The sequence below is a fragment of the Nerophis ophidion genome, linkage group LG17 (assembly GCF_033978795.1).
Source record: "Nerophis ophidion isolate RoL-2023_Sa linkage group LG17, RoL_Noph_v1.0, whole genome shotgun sequence".
NCBI classification, from domain to species: Eukaryota; Metazoa; Chordata; class Actinopteri; order Syngnathiformes; family Syngnathidae; genus Nerophis; species Nerophis ophidion.
In genome coordinates, this window is record NC_084627.1 from 47,322,472 (window position 1) to 47,347,505 (window position 25,034).

The window sequence follows — 25,034 nt, forward strand, 5'->3', positions numbered from 1 at the left end:
ATGAGAATGACCGACTTTGTGATATGAATTCACTCTGTACGATGTACGATCCATTGAGGTCACTCTTGAAAAATAGATTTAATCTCCTGGTTAAATAAATTATATTAAATGAATAATTCAAATCCCATACTATAAGATCATTCGAATCGTTAAATACATGGTTAAATCACCTATATTAAATCATTTAAAATCAAAACGACCGTTTAAGCGTCTGGCACATGTGGCCTTTCCCATCTGGCAACGCTTGCATGCCCCTCAAATGATCAAATCACGCACAATCCGACTACTTCCGCCCGTACATCAGAGAGGTGATAATAAATATGAACAATATGTAGAAAAGTCGCGAAAAACACAAACGGGTGGACCCACGGAATCGTTCGTGGTGTGTGTGGTTGCCACGCAACGTCTCATTTCTATGTGACACGTTCTTGCCTTTCATATGACAACTTTTCTGTCTGCCGTCTCATTTCAGCAACACTTGGCAGGCGGAACCCCACCAGAAACCAGGGAATAATTGTCACATAAAGATGTGCGACAGCTTTAAAAAGAACAAGATGCCTGGTGGTAAGTAGGTGTTTTTATTTTAAATGTATTTTATTTATTGGGATTTTATTTTGTAATAACTAGTTGTTCTCTACTTCCGGTTTCCCACTGTTACTAATAGTGGCGATCACTACATTACTGTGATTTTCACAATTCATTCGAAATTGGCCTTTTACTTCTTAAACGTGTCCCCAAATACAGATTTGAAGTTTCGTCGTGGTATTTTAGCAAAAAAGGCTTCCGGGAATTTAGTTGGCTTTGATCTCTCGTCACGACTGCATTTAAACCCCCCCCCCCCTCCACCTCCCATTCAATAACTTCAATTTTTAATAATAATGATAATAAATAATAACTTTAATAATTTTGCCGAATGCAGCGGACATAAGCTCCAGCACCCCCGAAAAGGACAAGCGGTAGAAAATGGATGTCAATTTTAATACTTTATTTTCCACTGTAAATACCGGACTACAATACTTTTCATTCAATGATTGTAAACAATGTAAAAATAATGTAAAAACAAGTGTATAAAGAAGTCATACTGTTTCATTACCTTTGTTCGTACTACTGCCAAGGAACTGTAGACACCTTAATATTTGTTGCTTCAACATACTGTTACACTATTTGATGTTACACTGGTACTGTATTTGACTACTGTACTTCTACTTGTACTGATACTACTACCATAACTTTTGTGACTTAATGTGCAACTTAATTGTCTTGTAATTAATGCACATCAGAGCTATTCAATTGTTTGTATTTTTTATATTTAGTGTATTAGATTCTGCAACTAGTGTTTGGATCCCACTGTACGCAATATCTGGGGAGCATGGAAAAAAAGCATTTCACTGTGGTGTACTCTGCATGTCGATCAATCAATTAATCAATGTTCATTTATATAGCCCTAAATCACTAGTGTCTCAAAGGGCTGCACAAACCACAACACCAACCACTACGACATCCTCGGTAGGCCCATATAATAATTCAACGCGCATGCTCAACTTCCACATTTGGTACAGAAAGAGAGGATTTTTTTTTTTGATTGATTGAAATTTTTATTAATAGATTGCACTATAGTACATATTCCGTACAATTGACCACTAAATGGTAACACCCCAATACATTTTTCCAACTCGTTTAAGTCCAATTTAAAGGCCTACTGAATGAAATCCACTACTAGCGACCACGCAGTCTGATAGTTTATATATCAATGATGAAATATTAACATTGCAACACATGCCAATACGGCCGCTTTAGTTTACCAAATTGCAATTTTAAATTTCCCGCGTAGTATTCTGTTGAAAACGTCGCGGAATGATGACGCGTGTGCGTGACGTCACCGATCACGGCTATAAGTCGTCTGCTTTAATCGCATAATTACACAGTATTCCGGACATCTGTGTTGCTGAATCTTTCGCAAATTCGTCCAATTAATAACGGAGACATCAAAGAAGAAAGATGTAGGTGGGAAGCGGTGTAATTTACGGCCGGCTGTAGCAACACACACACAGCCGGTGTTTCTTTGTTTACATTCCCGAAGGCGAAGTTTTACTATGGAACAGAGCGGTCAAGCGAACACGGTTCTCTACCACATGTCAACTGAAAATTGTGGTAATAAGTCGGCTCTAACCGTAGTTATGAGGGGAGCTTGCGTCGTTCCTTGTGCACCTGTCAAAGAGGCAGCTGCGACTCTTTTGCCTCCTCCGACCGGCCGCCCCCGAACGTGGGATGCTTCCACCGTCGAGGAGGGGGAAAAAAAACCTCAGCCCGGCCCGACCGCCTGCCTTCGCTTTGCCTCATCGAGAAACGTGGCTCCCCCTCAGAGACACTGGCGGTCACCACACCCGTGGCCAGACCCCTCTGACTTTCAAGTACGACTATATATCCATCCATTTTCTACCGCTTATTCCCTTTCGGGGTCGCGGGGGGGGGCTGGCGCCTATCTCAGCTACAATCGGGCGGAAGGCGGGGTACACCCTGGACAAGTCGCCACCTCATTGCAGGGCCAACACAGATAGACAGACAACATTCACACTCACATTCACACACTAGGGTCCATTTAGTGTTGCCAATCAACCTATCCCCAGGTGCATGTCTTTGGAGGTGGGAGGAAGCCGGAGTACCCGGAGGGAACCCACGCATTCATGGGGAGAACATGCAAACTGCACACAGAAAGATCCCGAGCCTGGGATTGAACCCAGGACTGCAGGACCTTCGTATTGTGAGGCAGACGCACTAACCCTTCTGCCACCGTGAAGCCCTACGACTATATAATCTCACTAAAACACTAATAACACAATAAGCAGATAATACATTTTCCAGAATTCCATCCATCCATCCATCTTCCGCTTATCCGAGGTCGGGTCGCGGGGGTAGCAGCCTAAGCAGGGAAGCCCAGACTTCCCTCTCCCCAGCCACTTCATCTAGCTCTTCCCGGGGGATCCCGAGGCGTTCCCAGGCCAGCCGGGAGACATAGTCTTCCCAACGCTTCCTGGGTCTTCCCCGTGGCCTCCTACCGGTTGGACGTGCCCTAAACATCTCCCTCGAAAGGCGTTCGGGTGGCATCCTGACAAGATGCCCGAACCACGTCGTAAATGTGTCTTAATAACATCTGAATTGCTCCCACTGTATAGTCTTTTTTTTCCCTTCCTAGTCCTTCACTCTCACTTTCCTCATCCACAAATCTTTAATCCTCGCTCAAATTAATGGGGAAATTGTCGTTTTCTCGGTCCGAATCGCTCTCGCTGCTGGTGGCCATGATTGTAAACAATGTTCAGATGTGAGGAGCTCCACAACCCGTGACGTCACGCGCACATCGTCTGCTACTTCCGGTACATGCAAGGCTTTTTTTTATCAGCACCAAAAGTTGCAAACTTTATCGTCGATGTTCTCTACTAAATCCTTTCAGCTAAAATATGGCAATATTGTGAAATGATCAAGTATGACACATAGAATGGACCTGCTATCCCCGTTTAAATAAGAACATCTCATTTCAGTAGGCCTTTAATCAATTAATGCTAAAAAAGAGGGATACGAAGCTAGAAATAGTTTTTTTGTTGTACATCTTACGCTGATTAAAACATAAACACATGCAGCTAATGTAACCAATGATCTTGAGACACTTCTTTATTTGCAACGGACACGTCGGTTTCTCATCAAAACTAGGTCACACACTTCCGCCCTTCAAAATAAGAGCACACACGTCACATTCTGTCCAATTGCACTAGTGTTACTATATCTGAGTTATTGAGCAGAAATATGAGGAAAGAACTACACTTGCGATTCAGTAACTTCCTTTATATTAAAAAAGATCAATTAGAATAATACATAATGTTGGATATAGAGAACATACAAACCCTTTATTTATAAAATCACAATTATTGAAATTCAATGATTCAGTGCATTTGCAAACAGCTAAAATGATGTACAAAGCAAACTACAACCTGCTTACCCAAGAATGTACAACAATTCCTCCCAACAGAAGAGGAGAAATACAACCTTAGGGGAAAATCTAATTTAAAACATGTGTATGCTCGTACAACACTTAAAACCTTTATTATATCAGTATGTCAAATTTAATTATGGAACTGATTCACACTTCCCAACGTTGAGACCGCCGATTTGGGGGGGCGGGGCGGGGGCGTGGTTAAGAGGGGAGGAGTATATTTACAGCTAGATTCACCAAGTCAAGTACAGTGGGGCAAAAAAGTATTTAGTCAGCCACAGATTGTGCAAGTTCTCCTACTTAAAATGATGACAGAGGTCTGTAATTTTCATCATAGGTACACTTCAACTGTGAGAGACAGAATGTGGAAAAAAAATCCAGGAATTCACATTGTAGGAATTTTAAAGAATTTATTTGTAAATTATGGTGGAAAATAAGTATTTGGTCAACCATTCAAAGCTCTCACTGATGGAAGGAGGTTTTGGCTCAAAATCTCACGATACATGGCCCCATTCATTCTTTCCTTAACACGGATCAATCGTCCTGTCCCCTTAGCAGAAAAACAGCCCCAAAGCATGATGTTTCCACCCCCATGCTTCACAGTAGGTGTGGTGTTCTTGGGATGCAACTCAGTATTCTTCTTCCTCCAAACACGACCAGTTGAGTTTATACCAAAAAGTTGTATTTTGGTTTCATCTGACCACATGACATTCTCCCAATCCTCTGCTGTATCATCCATGTATCCATTTTGGTATAAACTCAACTCGCCGTGTTTGGAGGAAGAAGAATACTGAGTTGCATCCCAAGAACACCATACCTACTGTGAAGCATGGGGGTGGAAACATCATGCCTTTGGCGCTGTTTTTCTGCTAAGGGGACAGGACGATTGATCCGTGTTGAGGAAAGAATGAATGGGGCCATGTATCGTGAGATTTGGAGCCAAAACCTCCTTCCATCAGTGAGAGCTTTGAATGGTTGACAAATAAATAAATTCTCACTATTATGTCAGATCCACTATGGACTGGACTCTCACTATTATGTTAGATCCACTATGGACTGAACTCTCACTATTATGTTGGATCCACTATGGACTGGACTCTCACAATATTATGTTGGATCCACTATGGACTGGACTCTCACTATTATGCTAGATCCACTATGGACTGGACTCTCACTATTATGTTAGATCCACTATGGACTCTCACTATTATGTTAGATCCACTATGGACTGGACACTCATTATTATGTTAGATCCACTATGGACTGGACTCTCACTATTATGTTAGATCCACTATGGACTGGACACTCATTATTATGTTAGATCCACTATGGACTGGACTCTCACCATTATGTTAGATCCACTATGGACTGGACTCTCACTATTATGTTAGATCCACTATGGACTGGACTCTCACTATTATGTTAGATCCATGGATACATGGATGATACAGCAGAGGATTGGGAGAATGTCATGTGGTCAGATGAAACCAAAATAGAACTTTTTGGTATAAACTCAACTCGTCGTGTTTGGAGGAAGAAGAATGCTGAGTTGCATCCCAAGAACACCACACCTACTGTGAAGCATGGGGGTGGAAACATCATGCTTTTGGGCTGTTTTTCTGCTAAGGGGACAGGACGATTGATCCGTGTTAAGGAAAGAATGATACAGTAGGTATGGTGTTCTTGGGATGCAACTCAGTATTCTTCTTCCTCCAAACACGACGAGTTGAGTTTATACCAAAATGGATACATGGACGATACAGCAGAGGATTGGGAGAAGGTCATGTGGTCAGATGAAACTAAAATAGAACTTTTTGGTATAAACTCAACTCGTCGTGTTTGGAGGAAGAAGAATACTGAGTTGCATCCCAAGAACACCACACCTACTGTGAAGCATGGGGGTGGAGACATCATGCTTTGGGGCTGTTTTTCCGCTAAGGGGACAGGACGATTGATCCGTGTTAAGGAAAGAATGAATGGGGCCATGTATCGTGAGATTTGGAGCCAAAACCTCCTTCCATCAGTGAGAGCTTTGAATGGTTGACAAATAAATAAATTCTTTAAAATTCCTACAATGTGAATTCCTGGATTTTTTTTCCACATTCTGTCTCTCACAGTTGAAGTGTACTTATGATGAAAATGACAGACCTCTGTTATCATTTTAAGTGGGAGAACTTGCACAATCGCTGGCTGACTAAATACTTTTTTGCCCCACTGTATGTGACATGTGTAAGTTTGTTCGCTTGCTGTCTGTGAGGAGACACAAGGAGTGGGAAAAGTATTTAGTGTAATATCTGCAGCTAAATACAACTGCGTGAGAACGTATACTCGAATATTACGATATAGTCATTTTCTATATCGCTTGCATCGATATATCGCCCAGCCCTAGTTTGCAATAAGCGTTTAGCGTCAAAAGTAATCATTTGTGTTCTCAATGGCTTTACTTCCCTAAATGTCTGAAAAGCAGCTTCTTATCAATGTGTGTCGCAGGAGCCCAGTAGTCTTCAGTCAGGAGTGAGAGCAGACTGTAGGGTCAGAGGCAGCTACTTCTTCCAGCATGGAGCAGCTCAGGGCAGAGTTTGAGAAAGTTATAGCAGAGCTCAAGTGGGAGGAAGTTGTCTCCACTCTCATGGAGGTGGTCAGCAGCATGTTGTGTACCTCAGCCACTTCTCCACCTCCGAACCCCCCGGTGCCTCAGGGGCTCAGGTTCGACGGCCATTGTCAGCAAGTCTCAGTTCAAAGCAGAGGTTACGGTGGGTGCGTTCCCACCAGCCCGCCTTTTGCGCAGCCAGGGCAGATGATGGCAGGACTTCAGTCTAATCCGTACGACATGAACGCATATGACATCAAAAGTCAGGCAGGTGCTTCGCAGGTAAGTGCATGACGGAGGATGATGTCGTTTGTAGTAGTTGCATGTGAAAGGTCCAGCAAGTTTGAGGCCAGATGTGAGCTTTTAATAGCATAACAGAGCAAAACATGGTTTCCGTCTCAAAGATACAGTCGTGGTTAAAAGTTTACATACACTTGTAAAAAAACATAATATCATGGCTGTCTTGAGTTCCCAATAATAACTTTTTTATTTTTTGGTGATAGCGTGATAGGAGCACATACTTGTTGGTCACAAAAAACATTCCTGAAGTTTGGTTCTTGTATGGATTAATTATGGATCTACTGAGGGAAGAGTGGATGGTGAGATCGACAGGCAGATCCGTGCGGCGTCTTCAGTAATGCAGACGTTGTATCGATCCGTTGTGGTGAAGAAGGAGCTGAGCCGGAAGGCAAAGCTCTCAATTTACCGGTCGATCTACGTTCCCATCCTCACCTATGGTCATGACAGAAAGGACAAGATTTATTTTAGGCCCCATCCTGTTCGCTCTTTATCTCCTCCCTCTTGGAGATATTTTTAAGAAACATGGAGTGTTTTATCACTTTTATGCAGATGACTGCCAAATTTATATGCCGATTTCAAAAAGCCACGGCCCCCTGACACCCCTTCTTAACTGTCTATGTGACGTCAAGGCTTGGTTAGCCCAGAATTTTTAAATAATGAATGAGGGAAAAACGGAAATTTTAGTTTTTGGTCCGGCCCTCACTGACTTGGGACCATTGCAAAATGATGTGCGTCCCAAAGTCACCAGCCTTGGCGTCACTATAGACAGCCATTTTAAACTAGACAAACAAGTCAATGGCGTTTTAAAATCGTGTTTTTATCACCTTCGTCTTTTAGTAAAGGTTAAACCGTTTTTATATTTTAACCTTTTTGAAGAAGTGGTGCATGCTTTTATTTCAAGTGGCCTGGACTACTGCAATGCACTTTATGCTGGCATTAGCCAAAAAGCTCTCTCCCGGTTGCAGTTAGTCCAGAAGGCGGCAGCAGGACTTTTAACAGGGGCCAGGAAACGCCAGCATATAACCCCAATTCTTCAGAGTTTGCACTGGCTCCCTGTTCATTTTATAATTGATTTTAAAACATTGCTGTTTGTTTTTAAATCTTTACATGGACTGGCACCTCAATATATCTCGGACCTCATCCAAATTTACATTCCTGCGCGCGCTCTGAGGTCCGAGAGCCAGTTCCAGCTCGTGGTGCCCAAGACCAGACTTAAGACCAGGGGAGACAGAGCCTTCTCTGTGGTCGGCCCTAAGCTCTGGAACACTCTGCCCCTCCATGTTCAAACTGCTTCCACAGTGGAGTCTTTTAAGTCTGGTCTTAAGACCCACTTTTATTCTTTGGCTTTTAACACTATGTGAGTTGTGTGGTCCTCTGTTCTCTGTTGTTCTCTGTGTTTTTTATACACTTTGATTTCTATTTTACTGTTTTAATTGAGTTTACCATTTAAAATAGTTTTTAATCATATTTGTTTTTATATTGTTTTTATTGGTTTTATATTTATTTATTTTTTGTTTTTATTCAGTCATTGGTGGAGCATAATATATATATATTTTGTATTTATTTTATTTTATTTTATTTTATTTATCCATCCATCCATCCATCATCTTCCGCTTATCCGAGGTCGGGTCGCGGGGGCAGCAGCCTAAGCAGGGAAGCCCAGACTTCCCTATCTCCAGCCACTTCGTCTAGCTCTTCCCGGGGGATCCCGAGGCGTTCCCAGGCCAGCCGGGAGACATAGTCTTTCCAACGGTTCCTGGGTCTTCCCCGTGGCCTCCTACCAGCTGGACGTGCCCTAAACACATCCCTAGGGAGGCGTTCGGGTGGCATCCTGACCAGATGCCCGAACCACCTCATCTGGCTCCTCTCGATGTGGAGGAGTAGCGGCTTTACGTTGAGCTCCTCCCGGATGGCAGAGCTTCTCACCCTATCTCTAAGGGAGGAAACTCATTTCGGCCGCTTGTACCCGTGATCTTATCCTTTCGGTCTTGACCCAAAGCTCATGACCATAGGTGAGGATGGGAACGTAGATCGACCGGTAAATTGAGAGCTTTGCCTTCCGGCTCAGCTCCTTCTTCACCACAACGGATCGATACAACGTCCGCATTACTGAAGACGCCGCACCGATCCGCCTGTCGATCTCACGATCCACTCTTCCCCCACTCGTGAACAAGACTCCTAGGTACTTGAACTCCTCCACTTGGGGCAGGGTCTCCTCCCCAACCCGGAGATGGCACTCCACCCTATTTTATTTATTTATTTTACAATTGTTTTTAACATGGCTGGGCAGCACTTTGGAAACGTTATTGTTGTTTAAATGTGCTATATAAATAAAGTGGATTGGATTGGATTTTGGAAGTAAGTTCTGTGGTCAGATTGGTTGGGTCTTGGGCACAGTTGGGTGTTCCAACAGGACAATGACCCCAAACGCACGTCAAAAGTGGTAAAGGAATGGCTCAATCAGGCTAGAATGAAGGTTTTAGAATGGCTTTCCCAAAGTCCTGACTTAAACGTGTGGACAATGCAGCAACTGGAGGGTTCCAGGTTCGATTCCTGCTTCCGCTATCCTAGTCCTTGGGCAAGACACTTTACCCACCTGCTCCCAGTGCCACCCACACTGGTTTAAATCCATTTTAGATATAGGGTTTCACTATGTAAAGTGCTTTGAGTCACTGGAGAACAGCGCTATATAAATATAGTTCACTTACTTCAGGATAACGTAAAATCATCAGGCCGGAGGTTCATCATCATCATCATTTTGGAAACGTTATTGTTGTTTAAATGTGCTATATAAATAAAGTGGATTGGATTGGATTGAAGAAAGAGCTGAGCCGGAAGGCAAAGCTCTCAATTTACCGGTCGATCTACGTTCCCATCCTCACCTATGGTCATGAGCTTTGGGTCATGACCGAAAGGATAAGATCACGGGTGCAAGCGGCCCAAATGAGTTTCCTCCACCGGGTGGCGGGTCTCTCCCTTAGAGATACGGTGAGAAGCTCTGTCATCCGGGAGGAACTCAAAGTAAAGCCGCTGCTCCTCCACATGGAGAGGAGCCAGATGAGGTGGTTCGGGCATCTGGTCAGGATGCCACCCGAACGCCTCCCTAGGGAGGTGTTTAGGGCACGTCCAACCGGTAGGAGGCCACGGGGAAGACCCAGGACACGTTGGGAAGACTATGTCTCCCGGCTGGCCTGGGAACGCCTCGGGATCCCCCGGGAAGAGCTAGACGAAGTGGCTGGGGAGAGGGAAGTCTGGGTTTCCCTGCTTAGGCTGTTGCCCCCGCGACCCGACCTCGGATAAGCGGAAGAAGATGGATGGATGAAAATGTGAGCAAATTTGCTGGGTCAAAAGTATACATACAGCAATGTTAATGTTTGCTAACATGTCCCTTGGCAAGTTTCATTGCAATAAGGCGCTTTTGGTAGCCATCCACAAGCTTCTGCGTGAATTTTTGACCACTCTTGACAAAATTGGTGTTGGTTTTCTTACTTGGACTTGTTTCTTCAGCATTGTCCAGACGTTTAAGTCAGGACTTTGGGAAGGCCATTCTAAAACCTTCACTCAAGCCTGATTTAGCCATTCCTTTACCACTTTGGACCTGTGTTTGGGGTCATTGTCCTGTTGGAACACCCAACTGCGCCCAACACCCAACCTCCGGGCTGATGATTTTAGGTTGACCTGAAGAATTTGGAGGTAATCCTCCTTTTTCATTGTCCCGTTTACTCTCTGTAAAGCACCAGTTCCATTGGCAGCAAAACGAGCCCAGAGCATAATACTACCACCACCATGCTTGACTGTAGGTCTGGTGTTCCTGGGATTAAAGGCCTCACCTCAACCTGACATGGAAAGCTCATATAATGCATGTGAAAAATAAGGTATCTAAAAGCTTATTTATTTTGAACAAGGTTAAATACAGTTTTCCATACAACACAATGAGAATGTTATATTGCTCAATTATTCTACCTTATTTCAATTATTGTGCAGAAATATGGGGAAATACATATCACAGCAACATAATGCCTTTATTTCTTTCACAGAAAAGAGCAATTCGACTCATATTTAAAGTAGGATATAGAGACCACACAAATCCACTCTTCATTAGGTCAGGACTACTAAAACTAAAAGTCATTGTTGAATTGAATACCCTATTAATGATGTTCAAAGCGAGAAATAAAATTCTTCCGAAGGACATGCAAAAGTTATTTGTGTTCACATCTGAAGATGAGAACCACAGAAGGCCGTATGACTTTAAACATCCAAGCGCGCGAACAAATTTGAGACAAATGTGCTTGTCTGTTGTTGGTGTGAAAGCATGGAATTCTCTAAACAAATACTTAAAAAGCTGTAAGAATATCTTTGTATTTAAAAAGATTTATAAAAAGAGAAAACTGAAATTATATCAAACTGAGTTTTGATTTAGATTGGACGTGTCATTGTGAAAGTGCTTAAAGGAAAATGGAAAAGTATGTTGGAGTTTGGGTGTTGGTGGAGGGAACAGTTATAAAGTCATCTAAAATACTGTAATTTGTGTTAAAAAAAAAGGGGCAGATAAATATAAGAATATAATTCTTCCATCTGCTCCTTTCTGATCATGGAAATGTATAAGAAAAAAAACAAAAATTACAATGAAAGTGTCAATTGTACGTGGCTTGTAAATATGCATTTTAATGAAAGGAATAAAAATTGATGATGATGATGATGATGATGAACATCCGGCCTGATGATTTTACGTTATTTATATAGCGCTATTCTCCAGCGACTCAAAGCACTTTACATAGTGAAACCCAATATCTAAAATGGATTTAAACCAGTGTGGGTGGCACTGGGAGCAGGTGGGTAAAGTGTCTTGCCCAAGGACACAGCGGCAGTGACTAGGATGGCGGAAGCAGGAATCGAACCTGGAACCCTCCAGTTGCTGCATTGTCCACACGTTTAAGTCAGGACTATGGGAAGGCCATTCCAAAACATTCATTCTAGCCTGATTCAGCCATTCCTTTACCACTTTTGACGTGCGTTTGGGGTCATTGTCCTGTTGGAACACCCAACTGTGCCCAAGACCCAACCAATCTGACCACAGAACTTACTTCCAAAATCCAATCCAATCCACTTTATTTATATAGCACATTTAAACAACAATAACGTTTCCAAAGTGCTGCACAGCCATGTTAAAAACAATTGTAAAATAAATAAATAAAATTTAAAAAAATAAAATAAAAGAAAAAAATATATCTATATTATGCTCCACCAATGACTGAATAAAAACAAAAAATAAATAAATATAAAACCAATAAAAACAAATATGATTAAAAACTATTTTAAATGGTAAACTCAATTAAACAGTAAAATAGAAATCAAAGTGTATAAAAAACACAGAGAACAACAGAGAACAGAGGACCACACAACTCACGTAGTGTTAAAAGCCAAAGAATAAAAGTGGGTCTTAAGACGAAACTTAAAACACTCCACTGTGGAAGCAGTTTGAACATGGAGGGGCAGAGTGTTCCAGAGCTTAGGGCCGACCACAGAGAAGGCCCTGTCTCCCCTGGTCTTAAGTCTGGTCTTGGGCACCACGAGCTGGAAGATCTTATCTTCGTCCATGTGATGTCAGATGAAACAAAAGTTGAGCTGTTTGGCCATAATACCCAGCAATATGTTTGGAGGAGAAAAGGTGAGGCCTTTAAGAAGCAATAGAATAGTTCCAGGTGTCCTAGTGCAATAATTGGGTACAGTTTGGGTTTCTCCCACACCATTTCTACCAATATCAGCGATACTCTCCTCTGTGTCTTTTCTAGGCATTCCTTTATGCAGAGTTGAATGTTTTTGCAGTAATTTATTGAATTCTGAGGTAGTCAAGCACTCACACAAATGCATATAAATGTCATTTCTCAACATTTGCAGCCCATATAGAATACACAAATAAGGGCAGGGACGAACGCTTTCTTACTATGTAGTACTCGTTTTAACTTGGCTCCAGTTACTTTGGGTGGTTTTTCAATTTATTTATTTTTTCCCAACATCTGGCTGTTAACTACAGTAAATAAATAATTTGAAAACAAATATTGTTAGTTTATTTTTCTAATTATTATTATTATTTTTAAAAACTACATTTATTCAAGAGGAGATTGAGGGCCACTGCAGCAAAGTATGAACTGTGGAGTATGTTACCGTAGCGGACAGAAATGAGGTATGGCAACAGGGTACGCTAATGTTAGTTAGCATGTGTGTTTACTGTAATAACTGAGCTAAAAAAAATATTGCCCAAAATGAGAAAACTAGCACATTTTATTTGTGCAAAATTGATAACATTGTAATAATTATTTTTGGACGAATATTTTTGTTCCCAGACAAGTCTGTAAGCCGCAGGTGTACACATTGAAAAATGAAATATTTACACAGGCGTCTACTGTAAAAGTCATTGAGCGCAGTATTTGTCCCACGCCGCTGCCTTTTGTGGTCCGTTAGTGGTGGTGGATTTCCATTCTTTGTGTTGTTTGTCTGTCTCCTTTTTCGATAGCCCGGTTGATCGGCTTAGGATGTGGGGCCGCGTCTTGTGCATTTTGTCTTTTCTGCTAATGATAACGGTGAGTCCATATGGCGCTAAATGGCTTACGAAATGATTGCGTGTGTGGGTTTGATTTAATGTGAAGTTTTTTTAATTGGCCCATCATGACCCGTTCACTGGTTTAAATGTAACTTAGATATTGGGTTTCACTATGTAAAGTGCTTTGAGTCACTAGAGAAAAGCGCTATATAAAAATAATTCACTTCACTTCACTAATCCCAGGAACACTACTCCTACCGTCAAGTATGGTGGTGGTAGTATTATGCTCTGAGCCTGTTTTGCTGCCAATGAAACTGGTGCTTTACAGAGAGTAAATGGGACAATGAAAAAGAAGGTTTACGTACCTCCAAATTATTCAGGACAACCTAAAATTATCAGCCCGGAGGTCGGGTCTTGGGGGCAATTGGGTGTTCCGAGTGTAAATGTGAGGGTGCTTGCTGCCCCCTTGTGGAATGATGACATGCCTGCAACCTGTCTTACAGCTTTGCGTATTTGCATCCTCAGAATATATCAGTACCTGGGAGAACACACCTGGAAAACTCAAGTTGGTGTCCAGCTGGGATGATGTAAGAAAATACTCATACACGCTCATAAAGAGATTTTAATATGCAGTTCTTAACTTGTAGTTTTATATTTCAGGAACGGGAGCGACGTCTATCAGATGACAGGACCTCCTGTCTTCACCACTCCAGTAACGTCCACGTCCAAGTATGAGATCTCTTCAAATCAGCGACTTTCCCATTGTCGTCTTGTTAATGTTGTCTCTTTTTATTCATGTAGGAATGGAGGCGTGGTTTACCACATTGCAGGCACGCCCGTCTTTGCTGCTCCACCAATAACGGCCACAAAGTAAGATTGATTGGCTTGGATTTAGTGACTGTCATCAATCAATCAATCAATCAATCAAACTTTTATTTATAAAGCGCTTTTCATACATAAAAGAAATGCAACGTAAAGTGCTTTACGTTATCAATCAATCAATCAATGTTTACTTATATAGCCCTAAATCACTAGTGTCTCAAAGGGCTGCATAAGGGCAAGGAAAAACTCACACCCAGTAGGACGTCGGTGACAATGATGACTATGAGAACCTTGGAGAGGAGGAAAGCAATGGATGTCGAGCGGGTCTAACATGATACTGTGAAAGTTCAATCCATAATGGATCCAACACAGTCGCGAGAGTCCAGTCCAAAGCGGATCCAACCCACTCAGCTGATGACTTTATGCAATTCTTTAGTAAGAACATTGAAGTCATTAGAAAGGAGATTAAAGACAATGCGTCCCAGCTACAACTGGGTCCTATCAACACTGACACGATTGTATATACGGCGGATACTGCCCTCCAAAATAGTTTCTCTTGTTTTGATGAAATAACATTAGAAGGATTGTTACAACGTGTAAATGGAATAAAACAAACAACATGTTTACTTGACCCACTTCCTGGGAAACTGATCAAGGAGCTCTTTGTATTATTAGGTCCATCAGTGCTAAATATTATAAACTTATCACTTTCCTCGGGCACTGTTCCCCTAGCATTCAAAAAAGCGGTTATTCATCCTCTTCTTAAAAGACCTAACCTCGATCCTGACCTCATGGTAAACTACCGACCGGTGTCTCACCTTCCCTTTATTTCAAAAATCCTCGAAAAAATTGTTGCGGAGCAGTTAAATGAACACTTAGCGTCTAACAATCTATGTGAAACCTTTCAATCCGGTTTCAGGGCAAATCACTCCACGGAGACAGCCCTCGCAAAAATGACTAATGATCTATTGCTAACGATGGATTCTGATGCGTCATCTATGTTGCTGCTCCTCGATCTTAGCGCTGCTTTCGATACCGTCGATCATAATATTTTATTAGAACGTATCATAACACGAATTGGTATGTCAGACTTAGCCCTGTCTTGGTTTAACTCTTATCTTACTGATAGGATGCAGTGCGTCTCCCATAACAATGTGACCTCGGACTACGTTAAGGTAACGTGTGGAGTTCCCCAGGGTTCGGTCCTTGGCCCTGCACTCTTCAGCATCTGCATGCTGCCGCTAGGTGACATCATACGCAAATACGGTGTTAGCTTTCACTGTTATGCTGATGACACCCAACTCTACATGCCCCTAAAGCTGACCAACATGCCGGATTGTAGTCAGCTGGAGGCGTGTCTTAATGAAATTAAACAATGGATGTCCGCTAACTTTTTGCAACTCAACGCCAAAAAAACGGAAATGCTGATTATCGGTCCTGCTAGACACCGACCTCTATTTAATAATACAACTCTAACATTTGAAAACCAAACAATTAAACAAGGCGACACGGTAAGTTATATCCTCCATTTTCACATACGTACACATCGACACAGATACCAGGCACAAACACACACACAACATACACACATGCAACTAACTATATGGATTGCATGGCTGAGTACAGAGGAGACATATTAGTAAAAACTATCACAGGAGCTGTCATGACCAGAGTAGTTTAAAAAAAAAAAACAGTCTTGTTTACCAAGTTTCAGATTTTCTTGTTTGTGCTAGACATCGAGTTGACAGCTCTGGCTTTTAGCTCGGTGCCTAGCACTCTCACTCTCATCCGGTGGACCAAAGTTCGAGCAAGGACTCAGAGGCCGGACTAGGCGGTTACTGAGTGCCATGCTCGATGGTTCTCAATACCTTTTGCTGAGAAAGCCGATCAGTATCAGCCGAATTTTGTGGAAAAGTATGGGATCGCCGTTGCCAATTCATCGCTTTAAATGCCGGTCACAAATGCAAATTTTGGGGTATTTTGTGTAGAATTTTCAGGACAAAAATACATATATTCCATTTTGGAATAAGGGTGTAAGATAACAAAATGTAGAAAAAGTGAAGCGCTGTGAATACATCCCAGATGCCCTGTAAACAATAATTTATTTCTATTTTGTTTTTTAATCACAAAATAATTTGTTGTTTTTGTTATCGTTTACAAACCAAGGGATTGAGTCTCTGGATGCATAAAAATTATTTAAATGGAGGCCAAAGGTAGTTTGGGCCTTTTTTTTAATAGTTATTGTGCACTTTTGATTAAAAAAAAATGTGTTCGTCATTCAACACCACAAGTTTAATACTAATTATGAGGTATTTTGTGCAGAATTTTCAGGACAAAAATACATATATTCCGTTTTTGTAATAAGGCTGTGACATAACAAAATGTTGAAAAAAATGAAGCGCTGTGAATACATCCCAGATGCCCTGTAAACAATAATTAAAGTGATTTTTTTTCTTTTTTTTAAATTACAAAATAATTTGTGGTTGTTTTTGTTACCGTTTACAAACCGAGGGATTGAGTCTCTGGATGCAGAAATTAATTTAAATGGAGACCAAAAGTAGTTTTGGCCTTTTTTTTTTTTTTTTTTAGTTATTGCGCACGTTTGTTAAAAAAAAAGGTGTGTCATTCAACACCACATATTTAATGCTAATTATGGGGTATTTTGTGTAGAATTTTCAGGACAAACATACATTTATTCCATTATGGAATAAGGCTGTAACATAACAAAATGTTGAAAGAAATGAAGCGCTGTGAATACATTTCAGATGCCCTGTAAACAATAATTAAAGTGATTTTTTATATTTTTTTTAAATTACAAAATAATTTGTGGTTGTTTTTGTTACCGTTTACAAACCAAGGGATTGAGTCTCTGGATGCAGAAAAATGATTTAAATGGAGGCCAAGGTTAGTTTTGGCCTTTTTTTTTAGTTATTGTGCACTTTTGATTAAAAAAAATGTGTTTGTCATTCAACACCACAAGTTTAATACTAATTATGGGGTATTTTGTCTAGAACTTTCAGGACAAAAATACATATATTCCGTTTTTGGAATAAGGCTGTAATATAACAAAATGTTGAAAAAAATGAAGCGCTGTGAATACATTTCAGATGCCCTGTAAACAATAATTAAAGTGATTTTTTTTATTTTTTTTAAATTACAAAATAATTTGTGGTTGTTTTTGTTACCATTTACAAACCGAGGGATTGAGTCTCTGTATGCAGAAATTAATTTAAATGGAGACCAAAAGTAGTTTTGGGCTTTTTTTTTTTTTTTTTTTAGTTATGGTGCACTTTTGTTGAAAAAAAAAAATGGAATGTGTCATTCAACACCACAAGTTTAATACATCATCTTACTCATCAAGCTTTATAAAATAATGTTGTGAAGGGGAGGTCAAGGTTCAGTTAATCATGTTCTTTACCCGCTTTTGGCCCTGTGCTCCATCACCATTGTGTCCACTCCCACTGATCCCCCTACACACTACATTGGTGTGTCATGCTCCTCTGAAGCTCATTTCTTTCAATATCTCTGTGTTCTGTAAGCGTACCTTTTTTGACTTTTCGAAAAAAGACAGGAGTTAAAGTTGTTTTTCTTTGCCGAAGCCTGAATGACTTTCTTTCATTTCCCCTCCCAGTTTCACACTAAGATAAACTTGACTTTTTCTATGTGTTTTCCTGTGTATATCAGAAGAAAACGAAGGCGTCGGCGCATCCGGGACGTAGACCAGCCGTATGTGAAGAAGCCGCCCAACGCCTTCATGTGCTTCCTGAAGGAGCAGCGGCAACACGTGAAGGCGCAGATGAATTTAAAGGACAGTGCGTCCGTCAATACTGTCCTAGGACATATGGTGAGTTTGCTTCAGATTTCAGTCTAGTTCTAATCTGCTTGATTTTTTTGATTTTTTTTTTAACTCCCATGTTTGTGTTGTGCAGTGGAAGTTGCTGACTGACGAGGGACAGGCGAAATATTATAAAATCGCTGATGCAGAGAAAAAACTCCATTCCCAGATGTATCCTGAATGGTCCAGCAGTGACAACTATGTGAGGCCCACTTCTAATTTAACAAGAATTCAGATGTTGTTATCCTATATAATAAGTATAAAATGTGTTTGGTGCAGGGCAACAAGAGGAGAAGGCGCAGCTTCACAGCCACCAGCGGTGTTACAGGTATGCCTGCTAAATTATTTCACATTACTATTATTATTATTGTGTCATGTTCCAAAAAGTGTACTCTATATTAGGGATGCACCGATTAATCGGTAACCGAATATATTCGGCCGAATATGGCAAAAAAAGCCACATTCGGCCTTCGGTGGAATGAGTTAAAAACAAGGCCGAATAGTGGCGTGTGACGCAAGTTTTTGACGCGGTGACGCAATCAACCAACGTGCAGTGACGTTGGGATATGTTGTGTACCTGTATAAGTGTATGAGGTTACAAGCACACACTTATTGAGATTTAGTGGGGCCTCTGTTTAAATTATTAACCTGTTGTGTAGGCTACCTGTATAAGTGTATGAGGTTACAAGCACACACTTATTGAGATTTAGTGGGGCCTCTGTTTACATTATTAGCCTGTTGTGTAGGCTACCTGTATAAGTGTATGAGGTTACAAGCACACACTTATTGAGATTTAGTGGGTTCTCTGTTTACATTATTAGCCTGTTGTGTAGGCTACCTGTATAAGTGTATGAGGTTACAAGCACACACTTATTGAGATTTAGTGGGGCCTCTGTTTACATTATTAGCCTGTTGTGTAGGCTACCTGTATAAGTGTATGAGGTTACAAGTAGGGATGCATCGAAATGAAAATTTGTGGCCGAAGCCGAATAAAATTTAAACGCTTGGCCAAAGGCCGAAAACCGAATACCAAATAATGAATGCAGTTTTTCACAATTTTTTTTATATTGCATAAATAGCCTAGAATAAATATTTAGACATGTTTTTCAAATAAAGTATTTTTTTTATTGAATATTGACATTTTTTTAATATTCCAGTAGCCTTTGCTTTTCAAAAAAAGCACAAAGTTTTTCATTTATATTAGGCCTTCAAACAAAACATGCAGTCCAAACAAAAATATAGTGCATTAAAGTGGATAAACCCACAACAAATGAATTATTGTCCTTTTGGCAAAAGTCTGCTTAGCCACAGTAGATATGCTAATAATGTAAACAGAAGGCTCAAGTAAATCTCAATAAGTGTGTGCTTGTAACCTCATACACTTATACAGGTAGCCTACACAACAGGCTAATAATGTAAACAGAGGCCCCACTAAATCTCAATAAGTGTGTGCTTGTAACCTCATACACTTATACAGGTACACAACATATCTCAACGTCACTGCACGTTGGTTGATTGCGTCACCGCGTCAAAAACTTGCGTCACACGCCACTATTCGGCCTTTTTTTTAACTCATTCCACCGAAGGCCGAATGTGGCTTTTTTCGCCATATTCGGCCGAATATATTCGGTTACCGATTAGTCGGTGCATCCCTATTTACAAGCACACACTTATTGAGATTTAGTGGGGCCTCTGTTTACATTATTAGCCTGTTGTGTAGGCTACCTGTATAAGTGTATGAGGTTACAAGCACACACTTAATTGAGATTTACTTGAGCCTTCTGTTTACATTATTAGCATATCTACTGTGGCTAAGCAGACTTTTGCCAAAAGGACAATAATTCATTTGTTGTGGGTTTATCCACTTTAATGCACTTTATTTTTTTTTGGAATGCATGTTTTGTTTGAAGGCCTAATATAAATGGAAAAACGTTGTGCTTTTTTTGAGAAGCAAAGGCTACTGGAATATTAAAAAAATGTCAATATTCAATAAAAAAAATACTTTATTTGAAAAACATGTCTAAATATTTATTCTAGGCTATTTATGCAATATAAAAAAATTGTGAAAAACTGCATTCATTATTCGGTATTCGGCCTTCGGCCAAGCGTTTAAATTTTATTCGGCTTCATATTCGGCCACAAATTTTAATTTCGGTGCATCCCTACTCTATATGCATCCCTTGCACAAGAGTCTGGGATAAGTATTGTTTACAATTTAACCTATGTTAGTACAGAACTTTACTGAACTGAACCAGTATTTAAAGGCCTACTGAAATGAGATTTTCTTATTCAAACGGGGATAGCAGGTCCATTCTATGTGTCATACTTGATCATTTCGCGATATTGCCATATTTTTGCTGAAAAGATTTAGTAGAGAACATCGAAGATAAAGTTCGTAGCTTTTGGTCGCTAATAAAAAAGCCTTGCCTGTACCGGAAGTAGCAGACGATGTGCGCGTAACGTCACGGGTTGTGGAGCTCCTCACATCTGAACATTGTTTACAATCAAGGCCACCAGCAGCGAGGGCGATTCAGACCGAGAAAGCGACAATTTCCCCATTAATTTGAGCGAGGATGAAAGATTTGTGGATGAGGAAATTTAGAGTGAAGGACTAGAGAGAAAAAAAAAAGGCGATTGCAGTGGGAGCGATTCAAATATTATTAGACACATTTACTAGGATAATTATGGAAAATACATTATCTGCCTATTGTGTTACTAGTGTTTTAGTGAGATTGCATAGTACCTGAAAGTCGGTGTGTTGACGCCAGAGTCTCTGAGGGAAGTCACGGCAGCTGCAGCAGGACGGAAGCTCCGCTGATGTCTCCGATAAGAGGCGACTTATTACCACAATTTTTTCACCGAAAACTGCCGGTTGACATGTAGTCGGGATCCATGTTTGCTTGACCGCTCTGTGAAAATCTGTCCTTCTTCCTTTAACTTGATGAAAACACCATCAAGTTGTAACTTATGGTCTTTCTCACTTAATGCTCAGACTTAACAACTGAAACGCAATACAACTTTATATCTAAACCTCTACTGTGAGAGAAATGTGATCCGCCGTAAACACAATGAATTTTATTTTGTGAGTTTTCCTTGCCCTTATGGGGGCCTACCGAGGATGTCGTAGTGGTTTGTGCAGCCCTTTGAGACACCAGTGATTTAGGGCTATATAAGTAAACATTGATTGATTGATTGATTGATTGATTGATATTTTGAAAATTAACCCGGTGTTTTATTTTGTATTTTGTACACTACTTCCTGTCCCGCACGATCCGCTTTGCTCTGTGCTCAATTGATGCGCCGTGCTCCGACGTCCGGCAAAAACAGAAACTTACACGTTGAATGATAGAATAATACAGCGTTTTTCTGAAATATTACCCATATTAGATGCTGAATAAGTGGACGGCGACTAGACCATAACTCACAGGTTCAAGTTGCTCCACTGTCACGTCTCCTCAGGGGCGCAGTTGGCTCTCTCTCCTCTCTCTCACTCACTCCCTCTCTCTCTCTGTCGGAAGCGGCAGGCTCAAACAACCCGGTATTATTATTATTATTATTTTTTTTACATCCCTAACAGGAATTTATCAATGTTGTTTAAAAAAAACAAAAAAAAAACACACAGGCAGAGGGCACTTTTTAAGATGAGGCAAAAAAGGTCAGGGGCTCAAGCACCCATAGGGCCCTATGTGTGCATGTGCCAGCAAGGCATACTTGGTCAACAGCCTTACAGGTCACACTGAAGGTGGCCGTATAACCAACTTTAACACTCGTTACAAATATGCGCCACACTGTGAACCCGCACCAAACAAGAATGATACACATTTTGGGAGAACATCCGCACCGTAACACAACATAACAACTACCCAGATCCCCTTGCAGCACTAACTCTTCCAGCACGCTACAATATACAGCCCCTGTTACCACCAGGCTGCTTTGCAGAATGGAATATTGACCCGTGTCTTTTGCTTGCTCCTGTTGCAGAGGACTCTCCAGATGAAACTCCAACACCAAAGACCAGCGAGGAGTCTGAAAAGATGCGTATAGCGGACAAGGTCCTGCACATGCTCGGGTGCGCCTAGTCCCTGAGGCGGTCCTCTTGCATCACCGAGTCCACGACAAGATGAATGTAAATGATTTCAAGTTCTGTATATAGTTATAAATACTGTAAATAAGTATTTTAACTCAAATCAAGCCACTGAATTTGGAGCTTCGATTAAAAACTACAATGCAGTAATTAGAAATATGTTGTCAAAGACAACCACGATGTATTCAACCAGACATCTGGATTTCCCCATGCATTCCAATACGCAGGCAAAAATAATCAAATGTGTGAAGATGTTCTGCACACATCGGGAAAAGAAGTGACTATAAAGCCAATGTATCCCTGTGGGATGCTGAATATTCACAAAGTGAATGGAACTGAGTCAAGAACAGGCTTCAAAATACCAATCTGGTCCAACTACTGTTGGCCTTTGTGTCTTAGTGACATAATGTATGTGACTTTAGTTGCAACAATGCTGATGGCAAATGACACTTACGGTGTGGCCTATAATTAATAAAATGCTTAATAAAACTGTTACCAAGGACTGTGTTCGTTATCTTGCTTGTGCACGTTTTGGCATGATGGGATATTTTATTAATAGGGGGCGGTACCTCTGGATTGGCAGACCGGGGTGGTGGTTCCTCTCTTTAAGAAGGGGGACCGGAGGGTGTGTTCCAACTATCGTGGGATCACACCTTCCCAGTGAGGTCTATTCAGGTGTACTGGAGAGGAGGCTACGCCGGATAGTCCAACCTCGGATTCAGGAGGAACAGTGTGGTTTTCGTCCTGCTTGTGGAACTGTGGACCAGCTCTATACTCTGGGCAGGGTTCTTGAGGGTGCATGGGAGTTTGCCCAACCAGTGGACTTGGAGAAGGCATTCGACCGTGTCCCTCGGGAAGTCCTGTGGGGAGTGCTCAGAGAGTATGGGGTATCGGACTGTCTTATTGTGGCGGTCCACTCCCTGTATGATCAGTGTCAGACCTTGGTCCGCATTGCCGGCAGTAAGTCGGACACGTTTCCAGTGAAGGTTGGACTCCGCCAAGGCTGTCCTTTGTCACCGATTCTGTTCATAACTTTTATGGACAGAATTTGTAGGCGCAGTCAAGGCGGTGAGGGGTTCCGGTTTGGTGACCGCAGGATTAGGTCTCTGCTTTTTGCAGATGATGTGGTCCTGATGGCTTCATCTGACCGGGATCTTCAGCTCTCACTGGATCGGTTCGCAGCCGAGTGTGAAGTGACCGGAATGAGAATCAGCACCTCCAAGTCCCGAGTCCATGGTTCTCGCCCGGAAAAGGGTGGAATGCCATCTCCGGGTTGGGGAGGAGACCCTGCCCCAAGTGGAGGAGTTCAAGTACCTAGGAGTCTTGTTCACGAGTGGGGGAAGAGTGGATCGTGAGATCGACAGGCGGATCGGTGCGGCGTCTTCAGTAATGCGGACGTTGTACCGATCCGTTGTGGTGAAGAAGGAGCTGAGCCGGAAGGCAAAGCTCTCAATTTACCGGTCGATCTACGTTCCCATCCTCACCTATGGTCATGAGCTTTGGGTCATGACCGAAAGGATAAGATCACGGGTACAAGCGGCCGAAATGAGTTTCCTCCACCGTGTGGCGGGGCTCTCCCTTAGAGATAGGGTGAGAAGCGCTGCCATCCGGGAGGAACTCAAAGTAAAGCCGCTGCTCCTCCACATGGAGAGGAGCCAGATGAGGTGGTTCGGGCATCTGGTCAGGATGCCACCCGAACGCCTCCCTAGGGAGGTGTTTAGGGCACGTCCAACCGGTAGGAGGCCACGGGGAAGACCCAGGACACGTTGGGAAGACTATGTCTCCCGGCTGGCCTGGGAACGCCTCGGGATCCCCCGGGAAGAGCTAGACGAAGTGGCTGGGGAGAGGGAAGTCTGGGTTTCCCTGCTTAGGCTGTTGCCCCCGCGACCCGACCTCGGATAAGCGGAAGAAGATGGATGGATGGATTTTATTCATCCTATCCAATTTTTTTAATATATATTTTTTAATGCAAATTTTTGGAGGCATACACCTCTGTCAAATATTGTGACTTGAAGAATGATGCAGGCTATTTTTAGACTTATTCTGGAGGCTTCAAATATTGGTACTCGATGCATGCAAATGTTTGCATGGTAGGATTTCAAAAACATTTTCAGAGTAATACGTATTGATACTTTACACATTTTTATAGACGAGCGAATCTTTTTTTTGTTTACTTGCAGCACTTTTTTTGCTTGGAAATTTTTTTATTAAAGAAAATTGTTTTTTTTTGTTTACATGCAAATAGTTTGAGGAAAATTGTTTTTGTTTGCTTGCGAATCTTTAATTGAAAACATTTGTTTTTTGTACTTGGGAATCGTTTAATTGAAATGTATTGTTTTTATACTAACCCTATATCTGCGATGAGGGGGCGACTTGTCCAGGGTGTACCCCGCCTTCTGCCCGATTGTAGCTGAGATAGGCGCCAGCGCCCCCCGCAACCCCAAAAGGGAATAAGCGGTAGAAAATGGATGGATGGATCTTTAAAGTAAATTTTTACAGACCAGCGAATCTTTTTTTTGTTTACTTACAGCACTTTTTTTTGCTTGGAAATCTTTTTTATTAAAGAAAACTGATTTTTTGTTTATACACAGTTTGTAGAAAATTGTTTTTGATTGCTTGCGAATCTTTAATTGAAGACATTTGTTTTTTGTACTTGGGAATCATTTAATTGAAATTAATTGTTTTTTTACCAACCCTATATCTGCGATGAGGGGGCGACTTGTCCAGGGTGTACCCCGCCTACCGCCCGACTGTAGCTGAGATAGGCGCCAGCGCCCCCCGCGACCCCAAAAGGGAATAAGGGGTAGAAAACGGATGGATGGATGGATTTTAAAAACATTTCCAGAGTAATACGTATTGGTGCTTTACACGTTACAG

The 25,034-nt window shown here is 41.6% G+C and overlaps 1 protein-coding gene across 1 annotated transcript; it reads left to right on the top strand.

Moving 5' to 3' along the window:
* The first annotated feature begins 350 nt into the window (after positions 1-350).
* Positions 351-22,632, top strand: LOC133536627 (uncharacterized). Its single transcript, XM_061877249.1, has 10 exons — positions 351-382; positions 473-564; positions 6,476-6,857; positions 13,942-14,003; positions 14,077-14,145; positions 14,218-14,286; positions 17,923-18,082; positions 18,168-18,275; positions 18,353-18,401; positions 22,055-22,632. The coding sequence occupies exons 3-10, from the start codon at positions 6,543-6,545 to the stop codon at positions 22,150-22,152; spliced, it is 930 nt and encodes a 309-aa protein (XP_061733233.1). The 5' UTR covers positions 351-382; positions 473-564; positions 6,476-6,542; the 3' UTR covers positions 22,153-22,632.
* Positions 22,633-25,034: the final 2,402 nt, after the last annotated feature.